The 21572-nt window shown below is 38.8% G+C and overlaps 1 protein-coding gene and 1 pseudogene across 1 annotated transcript; one reads left to right on the top strand and one right to left on the bottom strand.

The window, feature by feature from the left end:
- Positions 1 to 371: 371 nt before the first annotated feature.
- NAP1L2 (nucleosome assembly protein 1 like 2) lies at positions 372 to 1819 on the bottom strand. Its single transcript, XM_037822577.1, is given in 5 exon segments — positions 372 to 620; positions 622 to 1082; positions 1085 to 1343; positions 1345 to 1758; positions 1760 to 1819. Coding segments are annotated over 5 exon segments (1377 nt in total). The 3' UTR covers positions 372 to 437.
- Positions 1820 to 9033: 7214 nt separating this feature from the next.
- LOC119522996 lies at positions 9034 to 12340 on the top strand (annotated as a pseudogene).
- Positions 12341 to 21572: the final 9232 nt, after the last annotated feature.

The following is a 21572-nucleotide window of genomic DNA, read 5'->3' on the forward strand; positions in this document are numbered from 1 at the left end:
TAAATCCTACTACATTCGTATTGCAAAATGAAGCAGGCACAACAAAATTAAAACCACTAACTAAAGGACTCAGAAAATAAAAATACAAAAAACGAACAACAAAAACCTTTGGTTGTTTCCCCAAGATCTTCTTTCCAAAGAAATATTAATCTCATTTACCACTTCTGATAATGTTCATAAAAAAAGACTTCACATGGATTATACTATGTAACACCATATTTATGTCAAATTATTTACTGCATTCTACATTTCTTGAAAATATTCTGCTACTAAAATGCAAGGTTGAAGGAATTAGTATTTCACCTTTCCTTATATTTATGAGACATGTTTTAATAGACACTACAAGAAAAATTCAGAACACAAGACTGTAATTAACTTCTTATTTCTTAAGTAACAAGATCAAGGGCAATTAATTTCAGGGCCATATACACTTAACTTTAGTGATCAATATATTCTACTATTGCCTCGAGATTTTTGCAACAGGCTTTAACCTCCTCAATTGCAACCATCCAATTATCATAAATAATTTCATCATAAATAGCATCCTTCACTTCCCTAACTACTCCCCCCTGCTGAGATTCAAGTGCATCACCTAAGAAAAACGACACTGATCTTGGGATTAATGTAAGTATGAAAATCGTGACCAAGAAAAAAATCATCATTTCCATGTCTTCTATTTGAGCCACTTCCATGAGAAGTAAAGAAATTGAAGAATGACTCCTTGGGAAAATCTTCAGTCACAGTTCAGATTGTTCCCCAGATCTGGTGTTTCTGCTTTTTCTTGACGGTTTTCAAAGTGACATTATTTCCTTCATTCCAATCTATCTCACAGCTTGTGCAGTATTCAATCACAGTTCCCCTGTAGGGATGGGGATCATAATATCATAGCCTTGACTTCAGCACATAGGTCTTTGTCAGCACCTTATTTTTGAAATACGCATTGGGTTTGAAGTGAAATTCTAGTGTGAAGCTGAGAGGCTCACCTGAACCTGAAAACTTCACTTTAACATCTGTCAAGAGCTTTAAAATAGGTTCATCATATTTCTTAATGAAAGAAGTGAGGGTGTCAATGTTTTTTAAAATAGCCAAAAATCAGGAATTCATTTAGGATCATCTTTGTTTCCTTCTCCAGTTCCCTCCATGTCCTCCTCCTCCTCCTCCTCCTCCTCCTCCTCCTCCTCAACAGCATAATCATAATAATGGTACTCATAGCCATCATCCTCATCCATGTACTCATGTACTAGACCCCCCTCATTATCATAGGTAACTTCCTCATCATACATTTCCTCATCATCGTAATCCTCAGAGTCCACTCTACATTCACATTCCTCTTTTGTAGGTTCAATAAATTGCATTGATTATTTGACGTCTCTTTTCCAATAAGGGTTGATAAATTTCAGCAAACCTTCTTTCAATATCATGAAATTCCTTCAGGAATTTGGATTCTAGATTGGCTACTATAGTTTGAAGCTTTTTGAACGTTAACACACGGTATTTAACTTTCACAGGTAGACTTTCAACAAAGTCTGTATCTAAAAGATAACCGGTAATTCCCTTTGGACGGTCTGGGTCTGAGTCCTCTTTAGTATCTTGACCTTGTTCCCTATCTTTCCTGGACCCAGCGGCAGAGTCTTCACCATGTTCCTTGTCTTCCCCAGTGGCAGCTTGTTCACCGCGCTCTCCATCATTTCTTGGCCCAGTGGCGGCATCCTCACCGCGCTCCCGATGCTCCCCTGACCCCTCCACCATTACCTTATTTATTACTAGTCTCCTCTTGGGCGGATTCTGAACATTCCTTGTGGTCAGCCGACTCTGTCATTTTTCAAAGCACCGCACGCACCTAAGGTGGCTACTGCCGAGACCAGGAGTGCTGACCTCCGCAGGAAAAGACTCATCGAAGTCACAATAGCGGCAGCGGCCAGAGAAGCAGTGGAGGCCGTACTGCGGGAGCAAAGCTCTCTCGAGGCTGCTGCCGGGGTGAAGTAGGTGCTGAGGCTGTGAGAGCCGGATGGAGGCAACGACAGCCTGGGTTAGGATGCCGAAAGCGGCGATGGCTGCCGTGACTGGGCAGGAGCGGGTCAGAGACTGCAGAAAGTCACAGTGGGAGAACTCCGCAAGCAGTTGCCCCTGCAAGAGAAAGAGGTGCAGCAATCTGATTTCCCGGTGTATCTCGGCTAGATTTTCTTGGGGCGGATAGCTTGTTGCGTCACCCTCCCTCTCCCCAATCAACTCTGCTCTAACCTGATTTGCTGGGCTGGAGTGATTGGCAAATCTTGAGCCAATAAAATATTAGATATATCAAGTTTCCAAAACCACTCACCTTTCCGGCTTCTCTAATATGGCTAACTCATTGACCTATTTATCCTCCTCTGCTCCCTTCCTTGGAGTTTTCTAGAAACCTAGCATTTGTTACCTTATTCATTCAACTTTCAACTTATATTAAACTTTTATAATTCCAAAACAGGTAAGAGAAAATAGTAACTAAAGTGTCAGACAAGGGGAGAGGACGAGGCACCCACTCATCCTAAATCTGACCCTTTGATCTCATAGCCCTGGGCCTGGGGAGAGGAGGGGAGGGGAGGGGAGCGGTTGGTGGAGGAACTTGTAGAGAGACACTACAAGGAAAAACATCAAAAAACTAACAGTGGTGATCTTTGGGAAGTGGGACTGCCAGTGATTTAAATATTCTATGTTCTTTTCCTCTGTATTTTCTACAGCTATATGACAAGGGGGCAGTCTTTTTAGATTGGAAAAGCCTCAAAATAACATTTCCCGGGGAGGGAAGGGAGAAGAGCCTGTGATGAACAGCCAACGTGGTTGTTTCCAACTACATGACTACTGAACACACAAGGCGCTACATCAGTTGCCCTAGTATCCCGGATCGTGATACTGACTTGCTACTTTCTATCTTGATGCTGGCTTTAAAAGCCTTTGGAAATTTAAGAAAAAGAAAATGCTCAAATGTAAAGTAATATTTCTGAAACAAAACAAAACAAGCAGAACATAACATTTGCTTGACACTTGGAGTTAATTGGAAATAATTTAAAACTCAGCTTTAAGGAGATGGTTAAATATATGATAGAGTATTCAGAGGGTGGAATACTAAGCAACATTAAAAGTTTCCTCTTGATAACAATCATTGGTGATGTTTATTATGCTCATATTTCCAATGGTGACCATGTATTAATTGAACAACTTTTTAAAAGTATTATTGTTTTCCACATTTAAACAATAATTTATATGGTGTTACAATGATGGAGAAAGGCACTGTTTACGTACTGTATTTCTTTCCAGGTTCCATCGGTATGTAGGTATTTTTTCTTTTGACTTATTTTATTTTTGTGTAATGTATTCCATTACAATATTTACAAATTTCAGGTTCATGTCTCAATCTGGTAATTCCATAGTTATGAGTCCTTTCCAACTGAGTTTTTTCCCTAAATCTTCAGTTGCAACATTCTCATAATCTCACAACTCTGACAAAACCAATATGACCATTTTGATCCTTTTCCTTCTAATTTATTTATATATTTGCTTGTGTTTAGACTAGAAATTTTTAAAATTATAATGGAGATCACACTTTTCATAATATTTTCTCTTTTAAAATCAAATTATTAGTATAGTCCCATGTCATTAACTAGTCTCCAAAAATGTGTTTGTAAATAAAATTCATTGTTATTTAAATATATTATGTAGTTAAACTAAAATATTAAAGGACAAGGAGAAAGTATGTTCACTTAATTTTAAGATTGAAATATCTTTCAGGGTCATACAGGCAGTCTCAGAAACGATGAAGTGGAATGACTTATTTCTTAACAGAAAACAAACAAAACATAAACAATATTATAAGTAAAATGAAAACTAAGCAAAAATAAGTAATATATATATGCATAAATGTATACAAAACAAATACATATACACATATATACAAAACAATTAAATGATTACTATGTAAAGAGAACTGAAAATGGCTAAAATTGAAATGATTGAAAATTTCAAGTTTTGTGAAGGATATGGAGAAACTGGAACTCCCAGATGTTGCTAATGAGAGTGCAAATTGGCTTAAAACTTGGGAAAACTGTTTGGCAGAATATACTAAATCTATACATTTGTCTCCCCTATGACCCAGCAATTCCACTTTTAGGTATAGCTATATACACAAAAAGGCATGTACAAAATTGATCATGTCAGTTCTGTTTACTTTTATAAATACTGTATTTGGGAATATTTTGTATATCATGCAATATTCCCTTTTCAAGTGTACAGATCAATGATATTTTTTTAAATAAAATTTACCAACTTGTGCAATCACCATCATGAATCAGTTTTAGAAAATGTTCATCATTCCAATATGATCCCTCATGCACATTTACTGTTAATTCCCATTTCCCCTCCTACCTCATGTATTAGACAACCATTTTCTGTCATTATAGCATTGCCATTTCAGAATGTTTTATATAAATGGAATCATACAGTATGTGGTCTTGTATGTCTGCCTTCTTTCACTGAGAATGATTTTGAGTTTCATTTACGTAATAGCCTGTTGGTTCCTTTCTATTGCTGCATACTATTTCATCGTATGTGTATATTATATTTTGTTAATTTTCCATTAGTTGCCAGACAAATAGGTCATTTCCAATGTTTGGCTATTATGAATTATTCTGCTAATAACATTTTTTGCAAGTATTTTTAATGTTAGCTATTCTAGTGGGTATGAAATGGTATCCCATTGTGGTTCAATTTTCATTTCTCTAAAGATTAATTACACTGACCATCTTTTCATGTGCTTAGTCATTTATATATATAATTTGTGATAATGTTTATTCAATCCTTTAGCCCACTTTTTGATTGGGTTGACTTTATTATTGAGGTATAAGAATTCTTTGCATAGTCCATGTAAAAATCCTTTGTCAGATATATTTTCCATGAGTCTATGTCTTTTACCCAATAATATATCAGTATAGTTTTGATAGTAATATATTATTTTACACCCCCAAATTAATTGTTTTGTAATAATTGTTATTCAACGTATATGTGTAATCAATCCTGTGGCTTTTATACAGTTTCAGAAGCATGGTCATAGGAGTTGCACCTGAAGTATCAGCTTGAAATTTGCACCCACTGTTTCCTCTGCCTGGAATGTTCTCCCTACAGATATACACATGACTAGTTACCTCACTTTCTTCAAATTTTTATTCAAATGCCACCTTTTCAGGAAGCTCTTCTGGTCACCATATGCAAAATTTTTATGTGTAGCAATTAAACAGCCTGATACACCACAAAATACCTCAGTTATATATTTCACTTATAAATATTTATAGATGTTTATAGAGAGAAAGATCAAGGAAGACAGAGATTTCTTTCTCCTTTGTTCATTGCTGAATCTCCAGTACACCAGGCTCTGGCCTAAATTAAGTATTAATAAATATTTAATTAACATAGCCCTTTGGAAATATTAACAAATGCTCATGAGGATTTGAAACCCTAAATAAAAATACCCTTCTAATAGCACTAATAGCTATTTAGTACTTGGAAATAAATGTTATTTAATGATGGAAATGTGACTTTCTTCATTAAGACTAACTCTTCCATTCCTTCTTCTCAAAAACCACTTAATCCTAGCGTGAATAATGCTATCTTTATAATTATGATTAATTGTAGTCTTCTAAGGGACATAATTTAGACACTCCATACTTCTTTCTAATGCATATACTTGAAACAAATTAACAAAGCAAAAGAATCCCCACATGTATCAGTAGCAAAGAGCTTAATAGCAAAAAATGAACAAAACTGAAAGACAGCTGTTTACCTTTCTGAGTTGTCTCAACACTCTTTTTCTCAGGCAAAATCTGGGACAGTCATTGAGGAAGCAGGCTCCACAATCACTGCATCTGTGTCTGTTTTCTTATGTTCTCTCTTTATTTATGGAAGTACTGTCCATGTTGCTGGCAAAGGCAAACTTCTCCACTTGGGCACTAGATCCCATCCCCTATCAACTACACAAAGATGTGGTTTCAACAATTATTCCTTCTCTTTTTCCAAAACATTAACGTTCTCTTACCTGCTGGATCTTTTCTCACCAACATACAAATGATCTAAGAAAAGAAAATCTCTCTCTTGACTCTACATTTTCTCTCTAGCTACTGTCTCATTTCTCTGCTCACCTTTACAATAAAACTGTTCTTTGAAAGAGTATGCTCTCTATCTCCAATTCCTCTCCTCTGACACTCATGTTTATATCAAGAAAATTTACACCCAATAAAACACACAGAACTTAGGTGTTCAGTTCAAAGAGCTTAGACAAATGTATATATCCCTGTAGCCACCTCACAAAACAAGATATAGAACATTCCCATCATCTCATAAAATTTTTGAGCAACTTTCCAGTCAATCCCCACCCCAGAAGTAAGCAATGTTGACTTCTATTACCATAGATTAGTCTCCAACTCTCTCTTGAAGCCACGCCAATCAGCCGTCTACCCCACCACTCCAGTGAAACTCCTCTTCTAAACGTCATCAATGTTAAATCTAGTGGTCAATTTTTCATACTAATTTTACTTGATCTGTGATTGATATGTGACATAATTATTCATTCCCTCCTCCTTGAAACACTTTCTTTACTTGGCTTCTAAATGTTGCACTATTCATGTTTTCCTCTTACCAGCACTAGACGATTCTTCTCAATCTCTTTTATTATTTCCTCCACATCTACCATCTATGTTGGAGGTCCACAGTGTTTACCCCTTGGACCTCTTCTTTCCTCTATTTATCTTCATTCCCTTGGGGATCTTATGCCATCTTATAGTTTCAGGTACCATATATATACTGATAACACCCAAATTCATACCTTCTGTATGAAACCTATATCTAAATGTATATTCTCTACTTACATGTATGCTCTGGTTTGCTAATGCTGCCATTATGCAAAATACAAAAAATGGATTGGCTTTTATAAAGGGGGTTTATTTGTTTAAAAAGTTAGTCTGAAGGCCATGAAAATGTCCAAATGAAGGCATCAACACAAGTATACCTTCACCGAAGGACGGCCAGTGGCATCTGGAAAACCTCTGTTAGTTAGGAAGGCATGTGGCTGGCTTCTGCTGATCCCAGATTGTGCTGCAGCTCCACTCTCAGCTCCTGTGCATTCTTCAAAGTGTCTCCTTTGGCTGCAGCAGCTCCTTCTGTTTGTCAGCTCTTTTATATTGCTCCAGTGATTTAATAAAACATATTTAAGAATATCACTATGTGTGCTCTATTTAGAATAGACTGTAGAGGAGTGAGGACAGAGACAGGAAGACCTGAATGGGCGGGGTAACACCTCCATGGAAATTATCCAGTCAAAGGTCTTGCCCAGTTGATTGAGTCACATCTCCATGGAAACAATCAAAGGATTCCAACCTAATCAACACAAATATGTCTGCCTCCACAAGATTGCATCAAAGAACATGGCATTTTGGGGGACAAAATGCATACAAATAGGCACAATATGCAATTGGCATCTCAAACCTACCACGATAAAACCAAACCCTTAATCTTCTTATTTCAAACCTACTCCACTTTCAGTCTTCTCCATCTCTGTTAATGTTACCACTATTTCTACAGTTATTTTGGTGGAAAATTCTTTCTCACACATTGCATATATAATGGTCAGTAAATCCAGGCCTCAAAAATATATCTTCAAATTATACCTAGAATGTGACCCCTTCTACCATCTTCAAAATATATCTAGAAACTGACCCTTTCTCATGATCTCTATTTCCAGCACTCTGGTCTAGGCCAACATCATACCTCACCTGGGATATTTGAATAATTTCCTGGTCTTCCTGTCTCTGTCAGCACTGACCCAGGCAAGGGTGAAGTTAAGATAGGTCTGAGAGTCAAGCTAAGGAGTCAGGTGAAGGAGATAATTCCTAAATAGCATATCTTCCCCTGAGAAAAGGGGAGGTGGGGCCCAGCTCAAGTGGTGGCCCTCATTCAGAGAATTCAGACCCCAGGGACAAGAGGAAAAAAACATAAAGAGCTTAAGTTTGCCTTGTACCTCCAGTCTCTGTCTCAACCATGCCCCTGTCAGAGACAGGGTCTGCTAAGAATTAAAGGCATTGCACCTCCTTATGCTGATGGAGAGTTGCAGGCTTATGAGTGCCAACTGCTGGGCAGGGTAGCAAAAGTACCAAGTGTGGAGGCCTCACAGTAAAGCCTGACAACTTTCTAGGTTTCATTTTCAGGGAAACTTGATATGGATCCCACCCTCCTCCTGAGACCTGGGCCTGTCTGGACTGGGAAAATATGGTTGAAGGTTGATCATACAGGGTAGATCCTACTAAAAAAGAAAAAAAGAGGTTCCATATAGGGAAGGAAAGAACCAGAATAACAAGAGCTGGAAAATTTTGATCGGTTAAACAGAAGCTCTGCTAGAGGTCTAGAGTAAGTTGAACTGAATGCCAAAGAACAGATAGAGAACAAAACCAACCAACAAGAAAACCCTAGGTAAAAGAGTGAATAAGACCTCTGGAATAAACTAACGAAGTAAACCAGATGCCTAGACACCAACAAAAAATTATGAGTCACACTAGGGAAAATGAAGATATGGCCCTGTCAAAGGAACAAAATAACATTTCAAATGAGATACAGGAGTTGAAACAACTAATTAAAGATGTTCAAACAAATATGCCAAATCAATTCAAAAATCAAATCCATGAGTTGAGTAACGATACAGCAAAAGAGATGAAGGATATAAGGAAGACATTGGGTGAACATAAGGAAGAATTCAAAAGTTTGAAAAAACAAGTGGCAAAACTTATGGGAAGGGTGTCGTGGCTTGAGCCCTGTAGGGTTGGGGAGGCACCAGCTGCTGTGTGGGGAGGAGGCTGAGGCCGCAGCTTGAGGGAGGCCCCAGCCCCTCTGCACCCATTTCTGGCAGAACAGGTGTAAGACAAAGATACAATCCTTGCCCACCACCCTAATAATCAAGAGTTTTGGCCAGACCTTTGAACGCACACTGAGATAGTGTGGAGCCAGTGAAAAGCACAGAATATGGGGCTAAAATGGATTAAGGAAATTAGTGATTTGGCCAATGCCCAGCACAGTGTTCTGCAGGTCCAGTTGGGGATGATATGTTTCATTGGCAAGCCACAATTGTGGGACCTAATGATAGCCCATATAAAGGCAGTGTATTCTTTATGACAATTCATTTTCCTGAAGACTACCTGTTCTAGTTTGCTAATGCTGCTGAAATGCAAAACACCAGAAATGGATTGGCTTTTTTAAACGGTTTTTTTTTTTTTTTTTGGTTACACACTGACAGTCTTAAGGCCATAAAGTGTCCAAGGTAACACATCAGCAATCAGGTACCTTCACTGGAGGATGGCCAATGGTGTCTGGAAAACCTCTGTTAGCTGGGAAGGCATGTGGCTGGCATCTGCTCCAAAATTCTGGTTTCAAAATGGCTTTCTCCCAGGACATTCCTCTCTAAGCTACAGTCCTCAGAAATGTTGCTCTTAGTTGCTCTTGGGGTGTTTGTCCTCTCTTAGCTTCTCTGGAGCAAGAGTCTGCTTTCAACAGCCATCTTGAAACCGTCTCTCATCTGCAGCTACTCTCTCAGCTTCTGTGCCTTCTTCAAAGTGTCCCTCTTGGCTGTAGCAAAGCTCACTCTTTCTGTCTGAGCTTATGTATTGCTCCAGTAAACTAATCAAGGTCCATGCTGAATGAGTGGGGCCACACCTCCATGGAAACTGTCTAATTAGAGTCATCACCCACAGTTTAGTGGGTCACACCTCCATGGAAACACTCAAAGAATTACAATCTAATCAATGCTGATACATCTGCCCACACAAGATTGCATCAAAGATAATGGAGTTTTGGGGGACAGAATAAATCCAAACTGGCACATTCCACCCCCTGGACCCCAAAATGACATGATATTTCTATATACAAAATGCATTCATCCCATTGCAATATCACAAAAACTTAAATCATTTCAGTAACAATAGTTAAGTACAAGATCCCATTAAATCAATTACAGACATGGTTTGTCCTAAGGCACAATTCCCCTCTAGCTGTGGATCTGTGAAACTGAGAACAAGTTATGCACTTCCAATGTACAAAGGAGGGACAGTCATAGGTTAAACATTCCCATTGCCATAAAGAAAAACTGAAAGGAAAACAGGGCTCACAGGACCAAAACAGTTCCTAAAACCCACAGTGCAAACTCCATTAGATTTCCAAGTCTTAGAGTCATTTACAGAACAATGTTGCATCCTTGGGGCTTCAGAGAGCAGGAGTCTAAATCTTCCTAAGGCCTTTTTGACAGCCCTTTCCTCTCCAAATGCTGGGGTGAGTGTTCCAACATATCCACACATTGGAGAGACCACCTTCTCGGTCCCATCCTCCTCAAACATTGGGGCAGCACCCAGATTCTCTTCCATCTCTGGGGCACATGCTCAACCATTCAGAACAGTAGAATGGTGGCCAGGCTCTCCCCAGTCCCTTGGGAACTCCACCCTCTTTGAGGCCTGAGGTGGCAAAGCCTTCCTGAACATGGAGGTGGAAAACCCGTGCTCAACCTCCAGGGAAAACTCACCCTTTCCATGCATGTGGGCCACTCCTTTCTCCCAGCCTGAGACCTCTTGACTCCAGACCTCAACCTCCATGACTCTGTCTTTGAAGAAATTTTTACTTCAGTATGTTCCTTGTCTGTCTCCTCCATTCCAGACTGGCAGAGGCTCCATCTATAAAGATTTCACAAAATTCTGTTGGCTTCACATGAAGCACACAGGGGTAAAAGCCATCAGACAATAGGACTTTCCACAAATCCTTTCTGGATAACTCCATCTCCAATTTTGGCTTGTACTGGAATGGCACTTGGGTTCCTTGTTGGTTTCATCCTCATGTTGGGCTGTAGCTTCTGGGGTTTCACCCCCTGGAAGCCCCAAGTTTTTCAAGCCATCAATTTCTGGTTTCTTTGAAACCAAGAGTTCATTTCTCAGCTTCTCTCTGTCCTCTCACATTTTACTACAAGATGCAAGTAAAACCCAGGCTACTTCTTCTGTATTTTGCTTGGAGATCTCATCAGCAAAATATTCCAGGTCATCACTTTCAAATTCTGCCTTCCATCCAACACCAGGACTCAATTTTGCCAAATTCTCTGCCACTTTAAAACAAGGATCACCTTCCTTCAAGTTTGCAACAACACATTCATCATTTCTGCTCAAGGCCTCATCAAAAGTATCTTCAGATTCCATATTTCCACAGTCTCTTCAAAACAGTTTAGACCTTTTCTACCAAGCTCCTCATAATTCTTCCAGAATCTTCTCCTTATCCATTTACAAAGCCATTCCAACATGTTTGGTATTTGCAAACTCAGCAGCACCAGCACCCCACTTCCGGTACCAAAATCTGTTCTAGTTTGCTAATGCAGCCAGAACGCAAAATACCAGAAATGGATTGGCTTTTTTAAAAGGTTTTTTTTCTTTTTTGGTTACACAGTGACAGTCTTAAGGCCATAAAATGTCCAAGGTAACACATCAGCAATCAGGTACCTTCACTGGAGGATGGCCAATGGTGTCTGGAAAACCTCTGTTAGCTGGGAAGGCATGTGGCTGGCATCTGCTCCAAAGTTCTGGTTTCATAATGGCTTTCTCCCAGGATGTTCCACTCTAGGCTACAGTTCCTCAGAAATGTCACTCTTAGTTGCTCTTGGGGTGTTTGTCCTCTCTTAGCTTCTCTGGAGCAAGAGTCTGCTTTCAACAGCCATCTTAAAACTGTCTCTCATCTGCAGCTACTCTCTCAGCTTATGTGCCTTCTTCAAAGTGTCCCTCTTGGCTGTAGCAAAGCTCACTCCTGTCTGAGCTTATATAGTGCTCCAGTAAACTAATCAAGGTCCATGCTGAATGGGTGGGGCCACACCCCCATGGAAACTATCCAATTAGAGTCATCACCCACAGTTGGGTGGGTCACATCTCCATGGAAACACTCAAAGAATTACAATCTAATCAACACTGATACATCTGCCCACACAAGATTGCATCAAAGATAATGGAGTTTGGGGGGACATAATACATCCAAACTGGCACGCTACCCCTTCAAACCACCTAAGGTTGCATTTGCAACAAGAATTTATCATCCAAATATTAACAGTAATGGCAGCATTTGTCTTGATATTCTAAGATCACAGTAGTTTCCTGCTTTAACTGTTTCTAAAGTTATTTTATCCATTTGTTCACTGCAATGTGATCTGAACCCAGATGACCTCCTAGTGCCAGAGATTGCATGGATCTATAAAACAGACAGAGACAAATACAACAGAATATCTCAGGAATGGATTCAGAGCTGTGCCATGTGATGCTACCTTAAGGTCAGAATAACCTGCATTATAGCTGGAATAAACTTTAAATTACTGTTCCTTTTTTGATTTTCTTATCTGGCTGCTCCCCTATCAGACCTCATCTTTTTTTAATTTGATTTTTTGTTTACCTCCCTCCATTCATTCACATGCTCATCTGAGAAGACATGCGTTCTTCCAGGTTTGAACAATAACTGCTTTTAGAAACTTTAAAGTGGTTACAAGGAACGGTTGCCCAAGACTCAGAATTTTAAAAAATGGAGCATGTGTATTATGTGGCCAATGTCTTCACTCTAACTGGGTTTTGAGACTAAAACCATTCCTCACTGCTCTAACATACTAAAGAAGTCATCTGAGGGGGAGGGAGATGGATATTCAGTTGTCACATCAAAGGAAGCAGCATTACTCTATAGCAGCATCCTTTCTTGTTTAAGCCTTCCACTGTTAGAAATTTGAGGTTACCATGATATACTTTATGCTCATAACTGATGTGGCTGGAGAATTGGTGTTGAATTTATAGCATAGGCAGAACAGAAAATGTTATGTATTTTATGCATGTCAACAAAGGAATGACCTGTTCTGTTCTACAGAGAATGGAAATTGGAAGTCAAACACCCTTTGTATTCCAAAATAGGGTCTCAAACATTTTGTAATTTTCATTTAAATTGTTAGGAAGCTTAGAGCTACTAGTTAATCTATCTTCCAATATACTGTTTAATATAGCACTGAATAAATGATGCAAGTTGTCAATGGATGAGTGATCAACTAATAGCTCTGATAGCAATTGATTTATTTTTCTTCAATAAAGTTGCATAAACAAAAAAATCTTATGGGAAGGAAAGGCACAATAGATGAGAGGAAAAAAAATGGAGACTTACAACAGAGGATTCAAAGAGGCAGAAGAAATGTTAGAGAACTAGAGGACAGATCATCTGAAATGTTACACACAAAAGAACACGTTTAATGACAACATGAAGCACACGAATATATGTGTTATGTGTGAAAAACAAAGAGTGAATTCTGGAAGCAGCAAGAGAAAAGCCATACATCATATTCAAGGGAAGCTCAATAAGACTATGTGCAGATTTCTCAGCAGAAACCATGGAGGTGAAAATGAAGTGGTGTAATATATTTAAGATACTGATAGAGAAAAATTGCCATACAAGAATTTTATATCCAGTAAAATTATCATTCAAAAATGAGAAAGAATTTAAAATATTTTCAGACACAAAGACATGGAGCCAGTTTGTGAACAAAAGACCTGGTCTACAAGAAATAATAAATGAAGCACTACAGGCAGACAGGAAAAGACAGGAGAGAGTGGTTTGGAGAAGTGTGTAGAAATGAAGACAGTGAGGGTAAAAAGAGAGACAGAGAGAAAAATAAGGTATGACATATATAATCCCAAAGATGAAAACATGCATGAAAGTACTGCCTTTACAATAATAACATTAAATGTTAATTGATCAAAACCCCTGTGCTGGTTTGAGTGTATTGTGTCCCCCAAATGCCATTATCTTTGTGGTCTTGTGTGGGGCAGAAATTTTGGTGCTGGTTAGATTTGCTTGGAATGTGCCCCACCCAGCTGTGGGTGATAATTTTGATGAGATGTTCCCATGGAGGCATGGCCCTGCCCATTCGGGGTGGGCCTTGATCAGTGGAGCTATATAAATGAGCTGACTCAAAGAGAGGAAACGGAGTGCAGCTGTGAGTGATGTTTTGAAGAGGAGCAAGCTTGCTAGAGAGGCGCGTCCTGGGAGAAAGCCGTTTTGAGGCCAGAACTTTGGAGCATACGCCAGCTGCCTTCCTAGCTAGCAGAGGTTTTCCGGATGCCATTGGCCATCCTCCGGTGAAGGTACCCGATTGCTGATGTGTTACCTTGGACGCTTTGTGGCCTTAAGACTGTAACTGTGTAGTGAAATAAACCCCCGTTTTATAAAAGCCTATCCATCTCTGGTGTTTTGCATTCTGCAGCATTAGCAAACTAGGACAACCCCTAATCAAAAGACACTGACTGGCACAATGGATTAAAAAACAAGACCCATCTGTGTGCCATCTATAAGAGACTCACTTTAGACTGTAGGACAAAAAAAGGTTGAAAGTGAAAGGCTGGAAAAAGATCTTTCACACAATCAACAACCAGAAGAGAGAAGGGGAGCTAGAATAATATCAGAAAAATTATAGTTCAAATGTAAAACAGTTAAAAAAGAAAGGAGGGCACTATGTATTAATAAAAGGGGCAAGTAATAAAGAGGACATAACAATCATAAATATTTACACTCCAAGCCAGGATGCCTCAAAATATATGAGGCACACACTGACAACACTGAAAGGAGTAGAAACCTCTACAATAATATCTGGAGACTTTAACTCTGCTCTCATCAATGGATAGAACACCTTGACACAGGGTCAAAAAGGAAACAGAAAATTTAAATTGTACAATATATAAACTAAGCTTAACAGATATTTACACAATGTTATACCCCACAACAGGAGGACACACATTTTTCTCAAGTGCTCATGGGTCATTCTCCAGGACAGCCCACAGTTGGGTCACAAAGAAAGTCTTAATAAATTTTAAAGATCGAAATTATGCAAAACAATTTGTTAGATCATAATGGAATGAATCTGGAAATCAAAAAAGGTGGAAGACTGAAAAACATACAAATTTATGGAGTTCAAACAACACAATCTTAAACAACCAATGGGTCAAAGAAAAAAATTACAGGAGTAATCAGTAAATATCTCATGGCAAATGAGAATGAAAACACAACATATCAAACATTATGGGATGCAGCAAAGGCAGTGCTGAGAGGGTATTTATTGCATTAAATGCCTATATTAAAAAAGAAGAAAGAGCAAAAAGCAAGTAACTAACTGTTCACATGGAGGAACTAGGGAAAGAATAGCAAACTAAACACAAAACAAACAGAAGTAAAGAAACAAAAAACATTGGAGAAGAAATAAATGAAATTGGGAACATGGAAACAAAAAAGAGATTCAAGAAAACCAAAAATTGTTTCTCTGAAAAAATCAGTAAAAAAGATAGACACTTAGCTCAGTTGACAGAAAATAAGAGAAAGGATGCAAATAAATAAAATTTATCAAGGCAGGGGGTGCATAACTACTGACCCTGCAGAAATAAAGGAGATAATGAGAGAACACTATGAGCAATAATATTCTAATAAACTAGATAATGTGGATGAAATGGACAACTTCCTAGAAAACCATGAAAGAACAACATTGACTAGAGAAGAAATAGGCCAACTCTACAAACAAATAACAAGTAAAGAGATTGAATCAGTCTTCAAAATATTCCCCAAGATGAAAAAGTCAAGACCAGATGGCTTCACATGTGAATTCTACCAAGCATTCAAGAAAGAGCTAGCACCATCCTGCTCAAAATCTTCAAAAAATTTAAGAGGAGGGAAAACTACCTAACATTCTATGAAGCCAACATCACCCTAATACCAAAGCCAAACAAACATACTATAAGGAAAGATTTTCTTGTGTTGAACCAGCCTTGCATACCTGGGATAAATCCCACGTGGTCATGGTGTATAATGCTTTTAATGTGCTGTTGGATTCAATTTGCAAGTATTATGTTGAGGATTTTTGCATCCATGTTCATTAAAGTGATTGGTCTATAACTTTCTTTTTTGTAGTATATTTGTCTGGCTTTAGAATTAGGGTGATCCTAAATTCATAGACTGAGTTAGGTAGTCTTCTCTCCTCTTCAATTTTTGAAGAGTTTTAGCAGGATTGGTATTAATTCTTTCTAGAATGCTTGGTAGAGTTCACAAGTGAAGCCATCTGGCACTGGGGTTTATTTTGAGGGCGCTTTATGATGACTGACTCAATCTCTCTACTTGTGATTGGTTTGTTGAGGTTGTCCATTTCTCTCGAGTCAATGTTGGTTGTTCATGCTTGTTCTGGTTTGCTAATGCTGCTGGAATGCAAAACACCAGAAATTAGATTGGCTTTTATAAAGGGGGATTATTTGGTTACAAAGTTACAGTCTTAAGGCCATAAATGTCCAAGGTAAGGGGATACCTCCACTGAAGGATGGCCAATGGCATCCAGAAAACCTCTGTTAGCTGGGAAGGCACATGGCTGGCATCTGCTCCAGAGTTCTGGTTTCAAAATGGTTTTCTCCTGGGATGTTCCTCTCTAGGCTTCAGCTTCTCTCCAAAATGTCACTATCAGTGGCTGTTGGGGCATTTGTCCTCTCTTAGCTTCTCTGGAGTAAAAGACTGCTTTCAAAGGCCATCTCCAAAATGTCTCTCTAAGTTTCAGCTCCTCTCTCAGCTTCTGTGCATTCTTCAAAGTGTCCCTCTTGGCTGTAGCAAGCTCGCTCCTTCTGTCTGAGCTTATATAGTGCTCCAGTAAACTAATCAAGGACCATGCTGAATTGGTGGGGCCACACCTCCATGGAAATTATCCAATGAAAGACCTCATCCTCAATTGAGTGATCACATCTACACAGGAACATCCAATCAAAAGTCTCCAACCCAATCAACACCAATGTTTCCTGCCCACACAAGATTGCATCAAAGAACATGGCTTTTTCTGGGGGAAATAATATATACAAACTGGTATATTCCACCCCCTGGACCCCAGAAAAATATGATCTTTCCATATACAAAATATATTCATCCCATCACGATATCACAGAAACAAATCATTTCAGTAACAATAGTTAAGTACAAGATCCCATTAAATCCTTTCAGGCATGGTTTGTCCTAAGGCATAGTTTCCCTCTAGCTGTGATCTGTGAAGCTTAGAACAAGTTATCTGCTTCCAATATACAAAGGAGGGACAGTCATAGGATAAGCATTCCCATTGCCATAAGGAGAAACAGTAAGGAAAGAAGGGTTTAAGGACCAAAACAGTTCCTGAAACCTGCAGGGCAAACTCCATTAGATTTCAAAGTCTGAGAGTCTTTTACAGAACAACACTGCATCCTTGGGGCTTGAGAGAGTGTGAGTCTAACCCTTCCTAAGGGTCTTTGTGGCAGCCCTTTCCTTTCCAAATGCTGGGGTGAGTGCTCCAACATATCCACACATTGGGGGGATCACCTCCTCAGGTCCACCCTCCTCAAACATTGGGGCAGCACCCAGATTCTCTTCCTTCTCCAGGGCACATGCTCAACCCCTTCAGAATGGTGGGATTGGTGGCTAGGCTCTCCCCAGTCCTTTGGGAATGTGCTCTACCCTCTTTGAAGTCTGAGGTGGCAAAACCTTTCCTGAACATTGAGGTGAAAGGCCCACTCTCGACCTCCAGGGCAAACTCACCCTTTCCATGCATGTGGGCCACTCCACTCTCCCAGCCTGAGACCTCTTGACTTCAGAACTCAACCTCCATGGCTCTGTCTTTGAAGGAATTTTTACTTCAATTTGTTCCTTGTCTGTCTCCTCCAGTCCATACCAGCAGCAGCTCTGTCTGTAAAGATGTCACAAAAATTCTGTTGGTTTCACATTAGCCACACAGTTGTCAAAGCCATCAGACAATAGGACTTTCCACAAATCCTTTCTGGATAACTCCATCTCCAATCTTGGCTTGCACCAGAATGGTGGTTGGTTTCCATATTTGGTTAAGTCCTCATGTTGGACTGTAGCTTCTGGGGTTCCACCACCTGGGAGCCTGGAATTTTCCAAAACATCAGCTTCAGGTTTCTTTGAACCCAAGAGTTCAGTTCTAAGTTTATTTCTCTCTCTGCCCACATTTTACTATAAGCTGCAAGGAGAAACCATGCTATAACCACAACTTTTAGTTTTGAAATCTCATCATCCAAGTATCCCAACTCATTGCCTTTAAATTCTGCCTTCCATCCAACACCAGGACTCAATTTTGCCAAATTCTCTGCCACTTTAAAACAAGGATCACCTTTCTTTCAGTTTGCAACAACACATTCATAATTTCTGCTCAAGGCCTATCAGAAGCATCTTTAGAGTCCATATTTCTACCAACAGTCTCTTCAGAGCAGTCTAGGCCTTTTCTATGAAGCTCCTCACAATTATCCCAGATCCCCTTATCCATTTAAAAAGCCATTCCAACATGTTTGGTATTTTCAAACACAGCAGCACCAGCACCTCGCTTCTCTAGTACCAAAATCTATTCTAGTTTGCTAATGCTGCTGGAATGCAAAACACCAGAAATGGATTGGCTTTTATATAGGGGGTTTATTTGGTTACAAATTTACAGTTTTAAGGCCATAAATTGTCCAAGGTAAGGGGGTACCTTCACTGAAGGATGGCCAATGGCCTCTGGAAAACCTCTCTTAGCTGGGAAGGCACATGGCTGGTGTCTTCTCCAGAGTTCTGGTTTCAAAATGGTTTTCACCGAGGATGTTCATCTCTAGGCTTCAGCTTCTCTCGAAAATGTCACTCTCAGTTGCTCTTGGGGCATTTGTCCTCTCTTAGCTTCTCTGGAGTAAAAGCCTGCTTTCAAAGGCCATCTCCAAAATGTCTCTCTAAGTTTCAGCTCCTCTCTCAGCTTCTGTGCATTCTTCAAAGTGTCCCTCTTGACTGTAGCAAGCTCGCTCCTTCTGTCTGAGCTTATATAGTGCTCCAGTAAACTTATCAAGGCCCATGCTGAATTGGTGGGGCCACACCTCCATGGGAATTATCCAATTGACCTCGCCCTCAACTGAGTGATCACATCTCCACAGAAACATCCAATCAAAAGTCTCCAACCCAATCAACACCAATATGTTTCCTGCCCACACAAGACTGCATCAAAGAACATGGCTTTTTCTTGGGAGCATAATGCATACAAACTGATACAATACTTTTCTAGGAAGTTGCCCATTTCCTCTAAGTTGTCCAGTTTATTAGCATACAGATGCTTGTAGTATCCTCGCATTTCCTTCATTTCTGTGCGGTCAGCAGTTATGTCCCCTTTCCCATTTCTGATTGTGTTTATTTGCATCTGCTCTCTTTTTTTTTTTTTTTTGTTAGCCTAGGTAAGGGTCCATAGATTTCATTGATTTTCTCAAAGAACCAACTTCTGGTATTGTTTATTCTCTCTATTGTTTTCCTGTTCTCAATTTCATTTATTTCTGCTGTAATCTTTATTTCTTTCCTTCTGTTTACTTTGGGGTTAGTTTTCTGTTCTTTTTCTTGTTTCTCCAGGTGAAGAGTTAATTCCTGAATTTTTGCTCTTTCTTGTCTTTTAATATAGGTGTTTATAGCAATAAATTTCCCTCTCAGCACTGCCTTTGCTTCATATCATAAGTTTTGATATGTTGTGTTTTCATTTTAATTTGCCTTGTGTTATTTACTAATTTCTCTTGTCCTTTCTTCCCTTACCCACTGTTTGTCTAAGAGTGTGTTATTTAGCCTCCATATATTTGTGTATTTTCTGTTCTTCTGCCTGTTATTGATTTCCAAATTCATTCCATTATTATCTGAAAAAGTTTTTTGTATAAAATCATTTTTTTTAGTTTGTTGAGACTTGTTTTGTGACCCAACATGTAGTCTATCCTGGAGAATCATCCATGAGCACTTGATAAGAATATGTGTCCTGCTGTTGTGGGGTGCAGTGTTCTATAAATGTTGGTCAAGTCTAGTTCATTTATCATACAATTCAGCATCTCTGTTTCCCTATTGATCCTCTGTCTAGATGTTCTATCCATTACTGAGAATGGTGTATTTAAATCTCCAACTATTATTGTGCAGGAGTCTACTTCTCCCTTCAGTTTTGTCAGTACTCCCCTCATGTATTTTGGGACACTCTTCTCCAGGGCATAAATATTTATAATTGTTACATTGTCTTGATGAATTGTCCCTTTTATTAATATATAGTGTCCTTCTTTGTTTTGTCAATTGTTTTACATTTGAACCCTAACTTGTCTGATATTAATATATCCACTACCACTTTTTTCTGTTTGTAGTTTGTGTGAAATAAGTTTTTTCCAACTTTTCACTTTCAGCCTTTTTGTCCTTGTCTCTAAAGTGAGTGTCTTGTAGACAGTGTATAGATAGATCCTGTCTTTCATCCATTCTGACAGTCTATGTCTTTTTATTTGAGGTTTTTTTTCCATTAATATTTAGTGTTGTTGCTGTAAGGACATTACTTTCTTCTACCATTTTGCCTTTTGTGTTTTGTATGTCATATCTTATTTTTTCTCTCTCTCCCTTACCATTACTGATTGTCTTTATTTCTACACTCTTCTCCAAACCTCTATTCCCAGTATTTTCTTATCAGCCTGTAGCACTCCCTTTAATATTTCTTATATTACAGGTCTTTTATTCACAAACTTTCTCAGTGTCTGTCTGAAAATATTTTAATCTCTCCCTCATATTTGAAAGACCGTTTTGCCAGATATAGTATTCTTGGTGGGCAGTTTTTCTCTTTCAGTATCTTAAATATATCATACCACCACCTTCTTTCCTCCATGGTTTCTTTGGAGAAATCTGTACATAGTCTAATTGAGATTTCCTTGTTTGTGTTGGATTGCTTTTCTCTTGCTGCATTCTGAATTCTCTGTCTTTGACATCAGAAAATATGATCAGTAAGTGTCTTGGAGTGGGTCTACTGGGATCTTTTCTGTATGAGGTATACTGCATTTCTTGAAACTGTAATTTTAGGTCTTTCATAAGAGATGGGAAATTTTCAGAGATTATTTCCTCTATTATTCTTTCTGCCCCTTTTTCCTTCACTTCTCCTTCTGGAACACCCATAGCATGTATATTCATGTGCTTCATGTTGTCATTCAGTTTCCAAATACCTTTCTCATATTTTTTTCATTCTTTTCCCTGCCTGTTCTTTTGTGTGTAGGATTTCAGATGTCCTCTTTTCTAGTTCACTTATCCTTTCTTCTGCCTCTTCAAATCTGGTGTTGTAAATCTCCATTGTGCTTTTTTATCTCTTCTACTGTGCCTTTCTTTCCCATAAGTTCTGTCATTTGCTTTTTCAAACTTTTGAGTTCCTCCTTATGTTTACCCAATGTCTTCTTTATATCCTTCATCTCTTTTGACATACCTTCCCTCATCTCATTGATTTGATTTTTGAATTGATTTAGGAGATTTGTTTGATATATTAATTTGTTGTTTCAATTCCTGTATGTCAGTTGAAATGTTGGTTTGTTCCTTAGGCTTGTCCATATTTTTCTGTTTCCTAGTATGGCTTGTTAATATTAGCTGTCTTGGCAACTGGTTTTCTTGATTAGTTTATTCTAGAGCTCATTTTCACTCTTTTTTCCTGGGGTTTTCTTGTTGATTGGCTTTGT

The sequence above is a fragment of the Choloepus didactylus genome, chromosome X, assembly GCF_015220235.1.
Source record: "Choloepus didactylus isolate mChoDid1 chromosome X, mChoDid1.pri, whole genome shotgun sequence".
Classification (NCBI taxonomy): Eukaryota; Metazoa; Chordata; class Mammalia; order Pilosa; family Megalonychidae; genus Choloepus; species Choloepus didactylus.